This window comes from Pan paniscus, chromosome 1 (genome assembly GCF_029289425.2).
Source record: "Pan paniscus chromosome 1, NHGRI_mPanPan1-v2.0_pri, whole genome shotgun sequence".
Classification (NCBI taxonomy): Eukaryota; Metazoa; Chordata; class Mammalia; order Primates; family Hominidae; genus Pan; species Pan paniscus.
The window spans coordinates 70,646,329-70,662,447 of record NC_073249.2 but is presented as its reverse complement, the minus strand read 5'-3'; the positions used below and the strand labels follow the sequence as shown (position 1 = coordinate 70,662,447).

General features: G+C 44.6%; 1 protein-coding gene across 9 annotated transcripts in view; it reads right to left on the bottom strand.

Moving 5' to 3' along the window:
* Window positions 1–1,650: 1,650 nt before the first annotated feature.
* ABL2 (ABL proto-oncogene 2, non-receptor tyrosine kinase) overlaps window positions 1,651–16,119 on the bottom strand; it is a 129,959-nt gene continuing 115,490 nt past the window's right edge. For 5 of the 9 annotated variants that reach the window (XM_034941466.3, XM_034941480.3, XM_034941460.3 and 2 more), the window contains 3 exons: window positions 14,624–14,713; window positions 12,611–12,784; window positions 1,651–11,771 (listed from right to left, as the gene is read on the bottom strand). In XM_034941466.3, coding sequence (XP_034797357.1) covers window positions 10,048–11,771; window positions 12,611–12,784; window positions 14,624–14,713 — 1,988 coding nt within the window. In that variant the 3' untranslated portion in view covers window positions 1,651–10,047. The remainder of the gene's footprint in view (window positions 11,772–12,610; window positions 12,785–14,623; window positions 14,714–16,119) is intronic. The other 4 variants (XM_034941496.3, XM_034941505.3, XM_008978370.5 and 1 more) reach the window with 1 other exon arrangement.

The window sequence follows — 16,119 nt, the reverse complement described above, 5'->3', positions numbered from 1 at the left end:
GTCAAGATGAGAGAAACTGGAATTCTTACCAGCCATTATTCTAGAAGTCTTAAGATTTGCAACTTCCCCAATTACTCCTGAAGGTTAACGTCACTATTGTGAACCTAAGATTGGCCTTTTTGATGTCTTTTCAGGTTTTTCATTTCTAACAACCAGATGGCCCCACCTGGACCTGCCAACCAGTTCTGTGGCCCCCACCTAGGAACTGACTCAGCAGAAGAGAACAGCTTCGATTCCCCATGATTTTACTCACCAAATTATCCTTAAAAACTGATCCCCAAGTTTTCTGAGACTGATTTGAGTAATAATAAAACTCCGGTCTCCCGCACAGCCAGCTCTGTGTGAATTATTCTTTCGCCATTGCAGTTCTTCTGTCCTGATAAACTGGCTCTGTCTAGGCAGTGGGCAAACTCATCCCAGCACTTTGGAAGGCCAAGGCGGGTGGATCACTTGAGGTCAGGAGTTCGGGATCAGCCTAGCCAACATGGTGAAAGCCCATCTCTACTAAAAATACAAAAATTAGCTGGGCATGGTAGCACGCACCTGTAGTCGCAGCTCCTTGGGAGGCTGAGGCAGAAGAACGGCTTGAACCCGGGAGGTGGAGGTTGCAGTGAGCCGAGATCGTGCCACTGTACTCCATCCTGGGCAACAGAGGGAAACTCCGTCTCAAAAAAAAAAAAAAAAATATCGTAAGTCAAATCACATTGAGAGATTCTTGGAAGATTCTAAAAAGACTTTCTAGACAACCAAAAATGACTGGGAGAAAAGGACTGAAGGTGGAATGTGAGGAGGTGTATAAACTGCTGCTTACCAGCCTTTTCAATTGGGCCTCACGTATGCACAACTTGTGTATATTCTACCCATACCTGTTAAGGTTACTTCTAAAAGCAATAACTCATTCATAAAAACTTGAAGACCACGTCAAACAAGAATAGAATGTTATCCTGTGAGGTTCTACACCTACTCTATAAATGCTACATTGACTCAAAACACTTAGAACTTACTTGGAGTTGTCCTCAGAATGGATTTTGAGAGAATTAAATTTCACTTGACAGTCGCTTCATGTTGAAGACACACAAACAAACACATTACCCACCTTATGCACAGCAGCCTGGACTCCAGATGATGCCTTTTGTTCACTTCCAAAAATGTAATCCATCAAAGGATGAGTATTCACCCCCACAGAGGACATTCTAAAGAATGTGCCAGGCTGGTTGCGGTGGCTCACACCTGTAATCCCAGCACTTTGGGAGGCGGAGGTGGGTGGATCACGAGGTCAGGAGATCGAGACCATCCTGGCTAACATGGTGAAACCCCGTCTCTACTAAAAATACAAAAACTAAACTGGGCGTGGTGGTGGGCGCCTGTAGTCCCAGCTACTCGGGAGGCTGAGGCAGGAGAATGGTGTGAACCCGGGAGGCGGAGCTTGCAGTGAGCCGAGATCACACCACTGCACTCCAGCCTGGGCGACAGAGCGAGACTCAGTCTCAAAAAAAAAAAAAAAAAAAAAAGAATGTGCCAGAGGGATGCTTGCTAAAATCAGCTTCAGCTTCTTTACCTTACAGACATCTGCATTACATAGAGAGAAAGAAATGCTGCTTAGACTCCCTGTCAACTAAAATCATGGGAGAAACACTCCAATCTCCAGCCTACTTTGCCAATAAAATATTGCAACCTTTATTTAAAACAAAACACAACTTGGCAAACCTTGTGAGAAGACAGAGAAAGCAGTCCCTTTCAAGGGCCTCATTTATTTACATCAAGTTTAACACTGTTAGCAGTTCACAGTCAGATAACAGACGGAGAGAATTAAATTAGAAAAACAACCGAAAATATATTACAATAACAATTAAGAACAAATACCTGACAACACTGGTAATGTGACACACAATTGATGTGTTTTTAGTTAAATCCCACATTGTCTCACTATGTCCCCTTAGCAATGCACACAGTGCCCGATGCTCCAAACCTCACCCTCTGTGCACCACATACACACCTGCGGGGCGGGACCTTTGGTATAAACGTTCAACGAGTTTTAAAGAATTGAATCCGCATGTTTGGGGACAAAGTTCTGTCAACCACCATGAAATGTTTAAACTTATTTTTACTAAGCGAGCATAAAACTGGGGTTTGTCCAGTGACAGTCATTAGAGAATCAGACTGCAGAGAAGGAAAAGTGCAGGGTCTGGGAGGAGATGGGGGTTCTGAGTATACGTCAACAGCTAAGTCAGCCTGTTCACAGTCAACACACCAACCACACCACTGCTGTTCATCCAAGGAAAGATCTGAGCGATTCCTCTTTTACTTACTCCCCCTTTCTTAATGGGCACGACAGCAATGCACGTGCACTTATGGACACAAACGCACACCAGCTATACAGATCTGAGATGAGAGGGTTTTCAAACATATGCCCTAAAGAACCATAAACAAGTATCTCATTGTTCCTTTCTAGTTTCTGAATACTAATTGACAATTGGCCTAATCATGGTGATTTCTCAAGATCTCAAGAAATTCCTCTCAAAACATAATGGAGTCCAAATGGCCACAGTGAGAAATTGCTGTCAAAATGGAGGAGAGCTGGTTTCTCTGGCCCTCATCTACCAGAAGCATCTCTGTCTCCTGGCCTTCTTGCCACTCACAATACCTGGTATGGTACTTCTGAACTGTGCAGAACAGTATCTGAGGTTTACTGTTGATGACACTAAAGCGTTCCCAGTCCTGCAAAACCTTCTGAAACAACAATAAACTTGCATATTCTTTTTATTGTGTTATAATTGCTGAAAATTAAGTATACATATATGTGAAAATTTAAGTCCCATTCTCCAACTAAAGTTTATGGTGCCTAATTACATGATTTAAAACTCCCGTTCTGAGATTCCGAAGCAAATTTAAGCAAGTTCTGACTACACAAACTCCTTATGTTTCCTTTCATAAAGCCTGCTAGCATTCGACAGTTTGCCTCCAGCGTGTCCTAAAAGGTTATTTAGCATGCTCGGAGACCTCAGCTTCTGAGGGTTCAGCTCAGTAGCCTGGAGTGACAGGTAGGACCCTGAAAATTTGCTGATGCGAGTACAGTGATGAACAAAGAACCTTCCAGAATAGACACAGATGACATGTATCACAATTCTGCTCCAAATATGGTGTGGTCTGAGGACAGTGCTGTGCCTGGCCTTTCCCCTTCAACACACCAGCTGCTCCCTCAGAGTGAACAGGGCTTTGCTACTCTGCTCAGGTTAAAAGGTAAGATTTTTGTAGGAGAGGTAAACAATTTCAAAGTTAGAGATGTACATGGGGATGAAGAAGTAAGTGCACTTGGAGGGAAGGGGCCGGCGAGACCTCGCCAGGTGGGCTTGAGAAACGCAGCAACTGCCAAGTGAACACTCTCAGGAAACCACTTCAAGTGGGGGATTCTCACAGATGGAGGATCTGGCCACTGCCATCTGAGAAGCTCGTGTCTACCAGCTCTAGTTCAATAATCAAGCAAAATCAACCCAGCTGACAAGTCTTTTCCTCTCTGAGACTCATGAAACCCATCTTTGAAGGCACAAATCTCCAAGGGTGGCCTCTCAGCAGTTTCTGCCATTCCAAGTCAGCTTTGAATCATGACCTGCCACAGGCCTCCTTACCTGGGAAGAAGTATGGGATCTTCTTATCTTGATGCCACAGGGTGAAGCCTTCCCTAATTTCCTGTCCTTTGGATCCAGGATATTGAGTCAGAAATGAAGGTATCCTTTTTTTTTTTTTTTTTTTTTTTTTCTTAACGTGTCTCACTCTGTCACTTAGGCTGGAGTGCAGCGGCGCGATCTCAGCTCACTGCAACCTCCGCCTCCTGGGTTCAAGCAATTCTGCCTCAGCCTCGGGAGTAGCTGGGATTACAGGCATGTACTACGCCCGGCTAATTTTTATATTTTTAGTAGAGACGGGGTTTCACCATGTTGGCCAGGCTGGTCTCAAACTCCTGACCTCAAGTGATCCGTCCATCTTGGTCTCCCAAAGCGCTGGGATTATAGGCACGAGCCACTGTGCCCAGCCAAAACGTATCATCTTGTACATACTCAAGATAGAATACATACCTCAGAGAGGTGGCATGAAAAGCAGAAATTCATCCTTCTGGACATTGCAATAAACTTCCCAAGAGACAGGCTGGACTGAGTCATGGGGGTGAGTGCTCCAGAGTAGGCTGTAGCTTGTCCCACAGCCCTGAATCCCACCCATGCTTCTCAGTAACAGAGGAGCGTAGGGAATGACAGTGAAGTTCAAGTGAACTACAGTTGTGCTGAACAGAGCAAGTAACAATAACTATTACTACTGGCTTGCTGGAAAAAAGAAAAAAAAAGCAAGCTTTGCATTAGAATTTCTTTTTTTTCTTTTTTTTTTTTTTTTTTGAGATGGAGTCTCGCTGTCACCCAGGCTGGAGTGCAGTGGCGCGATCTGGGCTCACTGCAAGCTCTGCCTCCTGGGTTCACGCCATTCTCCTGCCCAGCCTCCCCAGTAGCTGGGACTACAGGCGCTCGCCACCACACCCAGCTAATTTTTTGTATTTTTAGTAGAGGTGGGGTTTCACCATGTTAGCCAGGATGGTCTCGATCTCCTGACCTCGTGATCCACCCGCCTCGGCCTCCCAAAGTGCTGGGATTACAGGCGTGAGCCACCGCGCCCGGCCAGAATTACTTTAAGTCTAGTAGTTGGAAAACCAGAACTCTATCCAAATGATATAGATATCTTGACTGTTAAGAGTTGGAGACATTTCAGAAGTTCTCACATACTCCTACGGATCCCAGACTGAGGCAGGAATTTACAAAGGAAGTGAGCTACTACTGGCTTGATACAAGCTAAGACAGAGACACAAACCGCTGAAGCCTATCAATACTTAAGCCAGAGACCCACCTACAAAAAGAGGATTGGTCATAGCAGATCCTTAGGGCACAGAGATGAACCCCAAATCCAGGTGGAACAATTTAATGCAAGATGATGAAACTCAAAAATCAAGAACAAAAATACAGATAACCCCGTCAACCCAATATGAACTCCTGGTAGGGGCACAGCCTGATAACAAGAATGACATCAGTAGCAAAATGGAAGGGAGCAGAAGGGGTCATAATGAAATGTAGCTATAATTCAAAAGTGGCCACCAATGCAATTTACTTTTGAGTATTTTATAATAGGTGAATTAAATTCAGCTATTCTTTTTAGAAAAAGAAAAAAAAGATGACAAATGTCAATGTCATTTATAACTGGTAGGAAATCCTAGAAAAGTAATTCCCAAAGTGCACTGGTTTTATGGCCATCCACCTCCCCCTGTAAACCTAACAAAACTATGCAGGACATAGGTTAAAAAAGACACTGTCAACATCAACAGATAACAAGTCTGTTCCCACCACATTTAGGATAAATGGCCAAGCATATAGTGGATAAATGGAGAAGAGTAAGAGGGCCTCATCCTTCTTGAGTCAAGGTCCCTGGAAGAGCTTCTGTGTTCTGGAGTGAGTACACATTCTTACTTTTTAAAGATCGGAATTAAACCAAAAGGTTGGTCCCGAGTTTCCTGAAGTAATTCAGCTCTGAACTACAACTTTAGCAAACACTTGCTATATCTGCTCATACTTGTTAAGCAGCTTCATATTTCTAAATGTGATAAATGACAGAGGTGATTCTTACGTATCTACATTTTCAGGTACCCCACAGGGTCCATCCACATTGAATCAACTGTCTTATCTTTTAAACAGACAATACTACAACCTTATAGTTATATTACAGTTGATATTTTCTCAAAGTGCTCTCATATACATTATCTCATAGTCATTAAAATAATGTGAACAATAAAGTTTTTTTAAAGAAAAGGGAATGTACGACTAACTAGGTTTTTTAAAAACTCAACTTGGTATTTCTTTACTACAAAGTGCACATTGCTGTGTTGCTGAGGTCTGTCCAAAAGACTGACCCCATAGAATTTTTTAAATGACTGAATTCTACTGAGTGCTTGCTTGGCTTGTGTTCCCATTACTCCACATTCAAGCCCCTTAAGGTCAAAGTGTCAGGAGCATGTGCTTTAGAAAGTGTGCAGCACCACACAGGCTGATTGTCGGTCTGAGCCACTTTTTTGCAGTGTCTCACATGGCAGCAGGTATGGTGGAAAGACCCCACAACCATAAAGTCAAGAGACTTGAATTCTAGCCTTGGCTCTGCCACTAATTAACCGTTCTGAGACAATAGGCAAGTAACTTAACCATCTTCTGCTAGTTTCTTAATTTATAAAGAAAAGGGTTGGGGTACTGATAGTTTTCAGATAGCACTGGGTGTTTCAAACACCTGGCGAGATTACTGGAGAATACACTGGCCGAGACCCCAGCCCATTGGGAATTCTGATCTGGAGTAGGGCTATTCCGTCAGTTTTTTTTGTTTGTTTTGTTTTGTTTTTTAACCCTAGGGGATTCTGCTGTGCATCCCTAGACTAGGTGTTAATAATAGTAGTAGTAGAACATTTATAGATTGTGCTCATTGTGTGCCAGGCACTTGAGCTAAGTATCTTACAAATATCATCTCATTTAATCCTTATAACAACCCTGAGGTAGTTACTATTATTATCCCTGTTTTACAGTGAGGAAACTGAGGCTCCCAAGGTTAAATGACTTGCCTTTTAGACTGGCATTAGAGCCTAAACACTAAACCACTATCTATACTGCATCCCTTAAACTCAAAATCTCCATGACTTTAGTTAAATAAAAATGGGCAGTGCCTTAGCAAAGTCAGCATGCTTTATTACCTGGGACATATTTTACTAGCCAACTTTCAGTTGAATCCTAAGAAACTTTCTATCTAATTTAAATCTTAAAATGCTGCTGGTAAAGGGTCTCCACTATAATGACCTCTATGTACAGAGGTCATCTAGAAAAACACTGAATGAATTTCTTAGGGCCAAATTTTTTAAGGCTAATCTCTGAAAATCATGATGGAAGTCTACAGGAAAATATATACATTTAAATTTTACACAAAGCCTTTTAAGAAAATACTTTAGGTGAAGCACAATCAAGATGTATTCAACACAAATCACTGCATTTTAAAGTGGGAAATCTAAACTGAAGTAATATTATCTGTACATGAAAGGAATCAAGCAGTGGCAGCCCAAAGGCATGCATCCAGATATACAGCATAACCACTTTAGAAAACTGTCAACGCCTTGGACAAGGGCCTTTGCTCATTGCTTTTAGAATAGTTAAAATTAAACTACACTTTTCCAGAAGCAGTTCTCTCTGCTTTGGATTCAAACCTTTTAATTTACATAAGGGTTTGTGTTTAAGCTGGTCCTTTTCAAGTAGAAAAAGGAAAAACCTAAATTATGCTTGTATAGTAAGTTGACAGTGCCTCTTTAACCTGAACCTTGAGCCCTCAACCCCTGAAGTTACATAGTTCAAGCATCATGTGGACGGGGTGTGCTCCAATAGTCAATGCCACTCTTGACAGTGTTGACAAAAATCAATTCCATTTATATATTGTGCACCCACTGTAGGCAAGACAGCTAGGTGCTGCCCCTGAGTAAGACACAGCCCCCACCCCCTACCCTTCAGATTGTTGTTGGGCAAGAAAACCAGGGAGCCTAAATACACTCAGTAGTGTTTCTCCAAGGCTTAGTTCCAGAACTCTCAAGGGAAAATAGAGCCCTTGCTTAAAAAACAAAAAAACCCTGAAAAACAATTACAATCCCTTAACTTGCATCCCACAACAACAGGGATAAACCTAAAAAGCAGCATAATAATATTCTACAGTTTTAGCTTTCCCATCCTCGACCTTAAAAGGCTAGCTGCTAAAACGAGTTCTTCAAGTGTACGGACATGTATGATGAGCAAGAATGGCAGGAAAGAAGGTGGGAGAAGGACTGCTGGTTTTTACATCTGAGTTCTCTTCCAACCACTAGGAGGAGATGAACCCAATCACTAGCTGCCTGTGCTGCAACTGCAGGTGACATACTGCGGGGATCACCCAACACCTGCCAGGAATGCCCAGCACCGCGTGTCTCCTCTAATCCTCTTAACCTGGGCCTCCTTTGGAGCAGCAATGGTAAGAATCAAGGTTTCCTTTCTTTCCAATGAAAACTCAATTTTGTTCTTGGTCAAAAATGCCAAACTCTATTCAAAACATAGTTTTCCCCTTAGTATTCTAGCCCAATTCATATAATCTCAACAATTCTTAATTTCATTAATATTTTCTACTCAGCAAATAAGATAATGGAAAACAATTCAGCGTAACAACACTGCACTAAAAGAGCTTTCCAGAGAGGCTCTCCAAGGGATAGCTGCACACTTACTTGCAACACCCTTGAGAACATGTACTGTTACCTTAATTGAATAGATTAAGAGATGAGGCTGTGGTTTGACAGTGTATCAATGACAGAGCCAGAAGAAAACTCAGTGCTCAATGTTGAATTCCTATCTTCCTAAGCTAATATTCCTTTGAGAGAATAAAATAAAAATATGTGTGTATTGAGCTCTCCTTGGGGAGGATGGGGGAAGTATTCATAAAGCTTTAAAAAGAGAATGAAGCAGTAACTGGAATTAGACCCGATACCAAGAACATTAATAATACCTAACTCATTAGATTCACTTCCATGCCATCCTAATTAGCTTCCACAATTATAACTAAGTAAGGAAGGAAAAGGCCTATTTTTCAAGGGCAAAACATATTTAAGGATTAAGTCATTAGGTTCCCAGGGTCTACCTGGTGCTCCCTGAAAATGACTACTCCTTCAATTATGCATTCTTAAAATAGAAGTGAAATGACAAAATAAATAAAGAATATTCCCAATAAGATCTGTACAAATAAGCACAATGATTGGGTGGGGGAGTAGGGAGGAATATGTGAGAGAAGAAAAGCATGTGAGAATAATGTGGGGGTGATTCACTTCAAATCCATAGAGAGGAGAATGCCTCTCCCTATTCTCTACCTGGATTGGGCTTAAGGTGGTAAGGGAGGGGAAAGGTACAGAGAAACAGCCATTAGGACCAAGCCAGCTTTTCCTCTCAGTCACACACAGGCCACTGGGTTTCAAGAAAAGACCATCTCCCTGGTATTTTAGTTGATAAAGAAAAATACACAGCTGCTCAAGTCCTTGGCCAGTATGTCAGTATGCAGGGGAACTGTATCAGAACAGGATTCATTCCTTTGTGAGAACCTGTAGGGACTACTATTTTCAAAATCAACACTGGTTAATGCTCTGAATGCTACCAGGAATAAAGGAAGACAGCCTGCCCAGCAAAAGAAGGAGAAGAACCACTAGGGAGACCCCTGTACTTATGGTTTACAGATAGCCACCAACAGGCAGGAAGCCGATCCTGGTCCATTATGAAATAATATACCAGACTGGGAGAAGTGACTTCTGCTAATCTGTGTAAGATTTTAGAAGGTTTTCAATCTCTGATTCAACTTTCCAGCATTCTTTACTTCCTGCACTAACTGATACACCAGCGGAAAATAGGACAGAGGCATTCAGATAGGGCCATATTTCCCAGTTTTATGTTGTAGCACTCTGATTTGCAGTTCTTATTACAGCAGCAATGGCCTTGTGGAAGCAAGGCCAACAGCCCTGAACAAAAATTTCTCTTGGTACATTCCCAGCTTTCTTTTCTGCTGTCCCACCAAATTCATTAGGTAAATTGGAGCATAATCACCATTAGTACCTACCAGAGCCCCAGGTCTGGGTGCAGCTGCTGCAGTCTTGCTGAGAGCAGCCCTGCCTAGCACTTCCCAGCATTCCAGGTAGGGATGGGCTGCATTGCCTTCCTTATGACATACACATGTTCCCTATTTTCCAGTGCAGTTTCCAACCCTGTCCACTACTGCCTTGCCCCCACTTAATTTACCTCTCCTATACTTATGTGGTTTGCTTATTTTTGAGATGAAACTGTAAACGTGAGAACTCAGGGATCTGAGGTACTTCACATAAACACACTCAAGTATGAGTCTTTCATTTTCTGAAAACAAGAACACAGGAAAACAAGTCCTTTTCCCTCTCCCCTCAGAAATGTGTGCATTTTCCCACCAGGCTAACAGTGGCTACCTCTGCACCACATCACTGATTTCCTGTACACATGACAATAAGTTATTAAGGACAGGGTTTGTCCCGGGCACACCAGCAGCTGCTGAAGAAACCTGTAGCTCCTGCAGGCTGAGTTCCAGTTTGCTCACAGCCTCTCGGAAGGCAAATTTGTTGCGAGTTTGAGGGATGCAGTCCACATAGCCTGAGCAGTAGTCAAGCAGCTGGTGTCCAGTGTCTACCAGCTGGCTGTTGGGCACAGGTTCCGTGATTGCACTGGACAGTAGGTCAGCACATTCCAGCAGGGCCTCTTTGCTGATTTTGTCTGCTGAGATTTTCTCAGCGGCCTGTTTGGTTTTTCTCAGAGCCACTTTAGTACCTGCTGTGCCGTTGGCCATTTTGGCTGGCGAGATGGAAGATGTGGGCAGAGGCACTTGAGGTGGAGGCATCACTGGCCTCCCAGCTTTCCCACTGATGGGCACTGTGCCCAGAGCTGCCTTCTTTCCTCCTTCCTGTGTTTCTGACGTGGACTGTCCTGCAGTTAGGGCAGTCGGCTCTTCTGTAGGGTCTGAGCAGATGGACGGATGCTGCAGTAGTCTCATCACTGGTGGTGGGGGTGGGGCACACTTTGGTTTTACCCGTCGGGGTCGGTCCTTGTCTCCAGAGGATGTGACCTGATGCTCAGATAAGAGCTTGAATTTATTCCCCTGAGAGTCTGTGCCAATGAGCTGCACGTCAGCTGGAGTGTGTTTCAGAGTGGGTGAGATAAGGACTGGCACTTTGTGGTTGTGAGTGGTTGGGAGGACGGGGGCAGCCTTGGCTGGAGAAGGCCAGCCCGGCTGCTCTCCATCCTCTGGAACTCCAGCCATCCCAAGTCGTGCCCCACCATTCTTCTCTTTGCCCTTGGGGGCAGCTGCCACTCCAGCCACTCCCACCCCTGGAGGGTCCCTCTCTGTAATGGCTAGATCCCCAGAGGGTGTTCTGAGAGGAAGAGCTGTGGCTCCTCTGGGCAATAACTTGGCTTTTGGTCTCTCCCTGCTTGGAGCAGCACTTTCCTCTGATTTTTTTGGAAGCATGTCATTGGCCCTGTCCACATTCTCTTCTGGCTGAGAAGAGGTGGACACTGTCCTTTCCAGCTGGAGTTTGGACCTCTGGCAGTTCCTGGGAAGGGTCATTGCCATCCTATCCTGCTCTGGAAGCCCTGAGGACATGGAAGATGTAGAGTTTGACCTTGGAAAAGGCTTGGAAGTGTCATCACTGGCTGTGGGTTTACCTGCTCGTAAGCCCAGTGTCTTTTTGATTAAGCGTGGTGTAAAGAAGCCTGTGATGCCAGACCACCCACCCCCAGCAGTGCCACTGCCCCCACCCCCACCACCGTCGTCATTACAGAGGTTCCTCTGTGCAAAGCTCCCCCCATAGCACTTGGGTGGCACCAGATTCGCCTCTTGCTGGGCAGGAGTGAAAGAGAACCCATCAGCATGCTGTAGAGAAGCAACAGATGAGAAGTTACCCGTGAGTTCGTATTTCTTATGGGGCTGATTCTCCATTTCTCGGAAGGAGCTGCTGCGTTTGGGGGGTGTAGGAGCATTTCTCTTCTTCATGAAGGAGCTGAAGAAGCCCCCCTTCCTATCCCTGGTGAAGCATGTCTCTTTGGCATCTTCCAAGAGGCTGCTGGGTGACTTGTCTCTTTGCTTTCGAGGCAGTGCTGGGGATCCACTAGAGGCCTGTGCACCTCTGAAGAACCCTGATGAGAAATGGCCGATCAGTAACTTAAAAGACAAGAAGTGAATCTATTACATTTGAGTTACCGAGGCTGCATTATGAGTTTTGTCAGCATTTATCAAAGGTCAGGTGTTGGCAGGACTCAGAAGCAAATAATAAATACATTATCATTTCACAGTGACTGGTGTTCCAAATGTGATGTGAGTTAAAAATGGGGGAAGATAGGGGGCCGAGCACGGTGGCTCACGCCTGTAATCCCAGCACTTTGGGGGGCTGAGGCAGGAGGATCAGGAGGTCAGGAGATCAAGACCATCCTGGCTAACATGATGAAACCCCATCTCTACTAAAACTACAAAAAATTAGCTGGGCGTGGTGGCGGGCGCCTGTAGTTCCAGCTACTCGGGAAGCTGAGGCAGGAGAATGGCGTGAACCCAGAAGGCGGAGCTTGCAGTAAGCCGAGATCGCACCACTGTACTCCAGCCTGGGCGACACAGTGAGACTTCGTCTCAAAAAAAAAAAAGAAAAAAAAAATGGGGGAGGAGATAACCTGCTGGTTATTACCTCAACACTCATCCTTTCTTTAAAAACCACTGCGCAACCTCTTCTCCTCTATCGGGTTCAGCGAAGTTTTTGACGGAACTGTAAAGATGATACATACTTGGGAACCCAGGGGTACAGAGATGAAACTGGAGCCAGAGTTGTATGTTGGATGGATAGCCAAGGGCTTCATGGGTGGGTAAAAGAGACGCCATGCTTTCCCCAGGGAGGACGGGCATGGAAGTGGACATAAAAGCCTCACACCCCATGCTTCTTTAAACAAGGCAGTTTCTATTTTGATTCTACCTGCTAAGGGACCCATACCTGGTGCTAAACTGGAAGCAGAATTTTCTGTGGCATCTTGTGCCCCTTCAATGTTCTCCTTGTTCTCCACCTGTTTCTTCAGTGTCCGAGTCTTGGAAGGAAGTATAGGTAGCCGGGGCAGGTACGGAACAACAGATGACGAGGAGGCGGCTCTCCCAAGCTCCTCAGCTACCTCTGTGAGGAAGACAAGGGGACCGATAAAAAGAACAATTTCATAGCAGAAAAAGGGAGTTCTTTTCAGAAAAGGCACACAACTGAGAAAGAACTGGCAAGTAGAGTACTAAAATACATACACGGAATCATAAAGTATGTACTCTTTTGTCTGGCTTCTTTCGCCCAGTATCATGTGTGTAGATTCGTCCATGCTGCTGCATGTGGCAGGGGTTCTCATTGCTGTGTAGCATGCCAACGTGTGAATACACCACAATCCACCTGTTCTCCTCTTGATGGATGTTTAGGTTGTTTCCATTTTGGAGTTACTATGAATACGTTGCTAGCATCATCCTGCTATGTGTCTTTTGGTTCACAATGTTATGCACGTCTGATTGGCACAATGTAGGAGAACTGGTGGATCACAGGGTATACGTGTATTCAGGTTTATTAGGCCCTGCCAACCTGTCCCCAAATAGCGATACTATTTCGCATAAAAGCTGTGGTTACTCTGCATGCTTGCTTAAATTTGATGTTATTATTTTTGGCTTTTTTTTTTTTTTGCAGATGGAGTCTCACCCTGTTGCCCAGGCTGGAGTGCAATGGCGTGATCTCAGCACACTGCAACCTCTGCCTCCGATGTTCAAACGATTTTCCTGTCTCAGCCTCCCAAATAGCTGGGATTACAGGAGCCCGCCACCACACCCAGCTATTCTTTGTATTTTCAGTAGAGATGGGGTTTCACCATGTTGGCCAGGCTGGTCTCGAACTCCGGAACTTGTGATCCACCCGCCTCAGCCTCCCAAAGTGCTGGGATTACAGGTGTGAACCACAGTGCCCAGTCTTTTTTTTTTTTTTGACAGGGAGTCTTGCTCTGTTGCCCAGCCTAAAGTGCAGAGGTGCGATCTCAGCTCACTGCAACTTCCGTCTCCCGGGTTCAAGTGATTCTCCTGCCTCAGCCTCCCAAGTAGCTGGGATTACAGGCGCCTGCCATCACGCCTCGCTAGTTTTTGTATTTTTAGTAGAGACGGGGTTTCACCATGTTGGCCACGCTAGTCTCCAACTGCTGACCCCAACTGATCCACCTACCTTGGCCTCCCAAAGTGCTGGGATTGCAGGTGTGAGCTGCTGTGCCTGCCAAGCCTGATTTTAATTTTAGCCTTTTTGGTAGGCTGTGGATTGGTATCTCAGTGTGGTTTTATTTTGTATTTCTCTATGATGAGTAATGTTAAACATGGTTATTGGACATATGGATATCCTCGTTTACTAAGTTAAAGTTAACCTTTAACTCCTTTCCATGTCAATATATCCAAGAAGGCCGGGCGCTGTGGCTCACACATGTAATTCCAGCACTTTGGGAGGCTGAGGTGGGTGGATCACTTAAGGTTAAGAGTTCGAGAGCAGTCTGGCCAACATGGCGAAACCCCATCTCTACTAAAAATAACAAAAATTAGCCAGGTGTGGTAGCAGGTGCCTGCAATCCCAGCTACTCAGGAGGCTGAGGCACAAGAATTGCTTGAACTTGGGAGGTGGAGGTTGCAGTAAGCTGACATCACACCACTGCACTCCAGCCTGGGTGATAGAGTGAGACTCCATCTCAAAAAAAAAAAAAAGTATATATATGAATATCATTTTAAATATTCGGCTATATGGTTGTAATAATTTACAGTCCACTAGATATTTAAGTTGTTCATAATTTCTCACTATTATAAACTATACTCTGATGCAATGTCCTTGTAGTTAAAAGTTGAAACAGAGTCTCAAACTACAAAAGTTGATCATTTTTGAAATGTAATTACCATTATCACCACCACCACCACTACCCAGAATTAGTCACCAACAGTAAATCCAACAGATTCTCACCTTCAGAAATGCTGGAGTCATGGAACATGGTTTCAAAAGCTTGGTGTGTTTCAGCAAAAGAGGGCCTATCGGCAGGGCTCCACTTCCAGCCTATGTAACAGAAGAAAAAATATTTAAAACTCCTTGCAGAAATTCAATATCCAGTGGTGTATCTAATACTGAGTTCTATGCATCATGACGCACACTTATTAAAGTACAGTTACAGCATGTTCACAATGATAGCAACATAGCCACTTCTCAGCTCTAGACTCAGAGGTATAATGAACCCACTTTCTAAATTCCTTTTTTCTTTTTCTTTGAGACAGGGTCTTGCTTTGTCACCCAGGCTGGAGTGCAGCTGGCATGATCTCAACTCACTGCAGCCTTGACCTCCTGGGTTCAAACAATCCTCCTGCCTCAGCTCCCCAAGTAGCTGGGACTATGGGTGTGCAACACCACGCCCAGCTAATTTTTTTTTTTTTTTTTTTTGAGACGGAATCTAACTCTGTCACCCAGGCTGGAGTGCAGTGGCGCGATCTCGGTTCACTGCAACCTCTGCCTCCTGGGTTCAAGTGATTCTCCAGCCTCAGCCTCACGATTTGCTGGGGCTACAGGCGCACGCCACCACGTCCGGCTAATTTTTGTATTTTTAGTAGACAGGGGTTTCGCCATGTTGGCCATGCTGGTGTCGAACCCCTGACCTCAGGTGATCCACCCGCCTCAGCCTCCCAAAGCGCTGGGATTACAGGCTTGAGCCACTGCACCCAGCCAAAGTGAGCACACACAGTGATCTCAAGCTACTGTATTTTTTATGTAGATGGGATTTTGCCACATTGCTCAGGTTGCTTTTGAACTCCTGAGCTCAAGGAATCTGCTCACTTCGGCCTCCCAAACTGCTAGAATTACAGGTGTGAGCCACTGCACCTGGCCATTAACCCACTTTCTAAGGCTGGTGCTTCGATTTAGCCTCAGCTCCTATTCCCTCTAATAAAAGGATGAGGAGAAACAAGGAGATGTTTTAGAAAATGGCAAGTTTTCTTCCACTTGAAAATAAAAGAAGTAAAACCTGTCTTCAAACTCAGCCTAACCATATAATCAACTGTATATATTCAGAAATATAAAAGGATATCAAAAAGGAGGATCTCAGAGTTCATTTTTGACAAAGTGCAACAGAGAACGTCAATGTTCAATGAGGAAACAACACAGACTTATGTTCAAACACAACTGCAATTAGGACCAGGCCTGGTGGCCCACATCTGTAATCCCAGCATTTTGGGAGACTGAGTCGGGCAGATCACTTGAGACCAGGAGTTCGAGACCAGCCTGGCCAACATGGTGAAACCTTGCCTCTACTAAAAGTACAGGCCGGGCGCTGTGGCTCAAGCCTGTAATCCCAGCACTTTGGGAGGCCGAGGCAGGTGGATCACAAGGTCAGGAGATGGAGACCATCCTGGCTAACACGGTGAAACCCCGTCTCTACTAAAAAATGCAAAAAAAATTAGCCGGGCGTGGTGGCG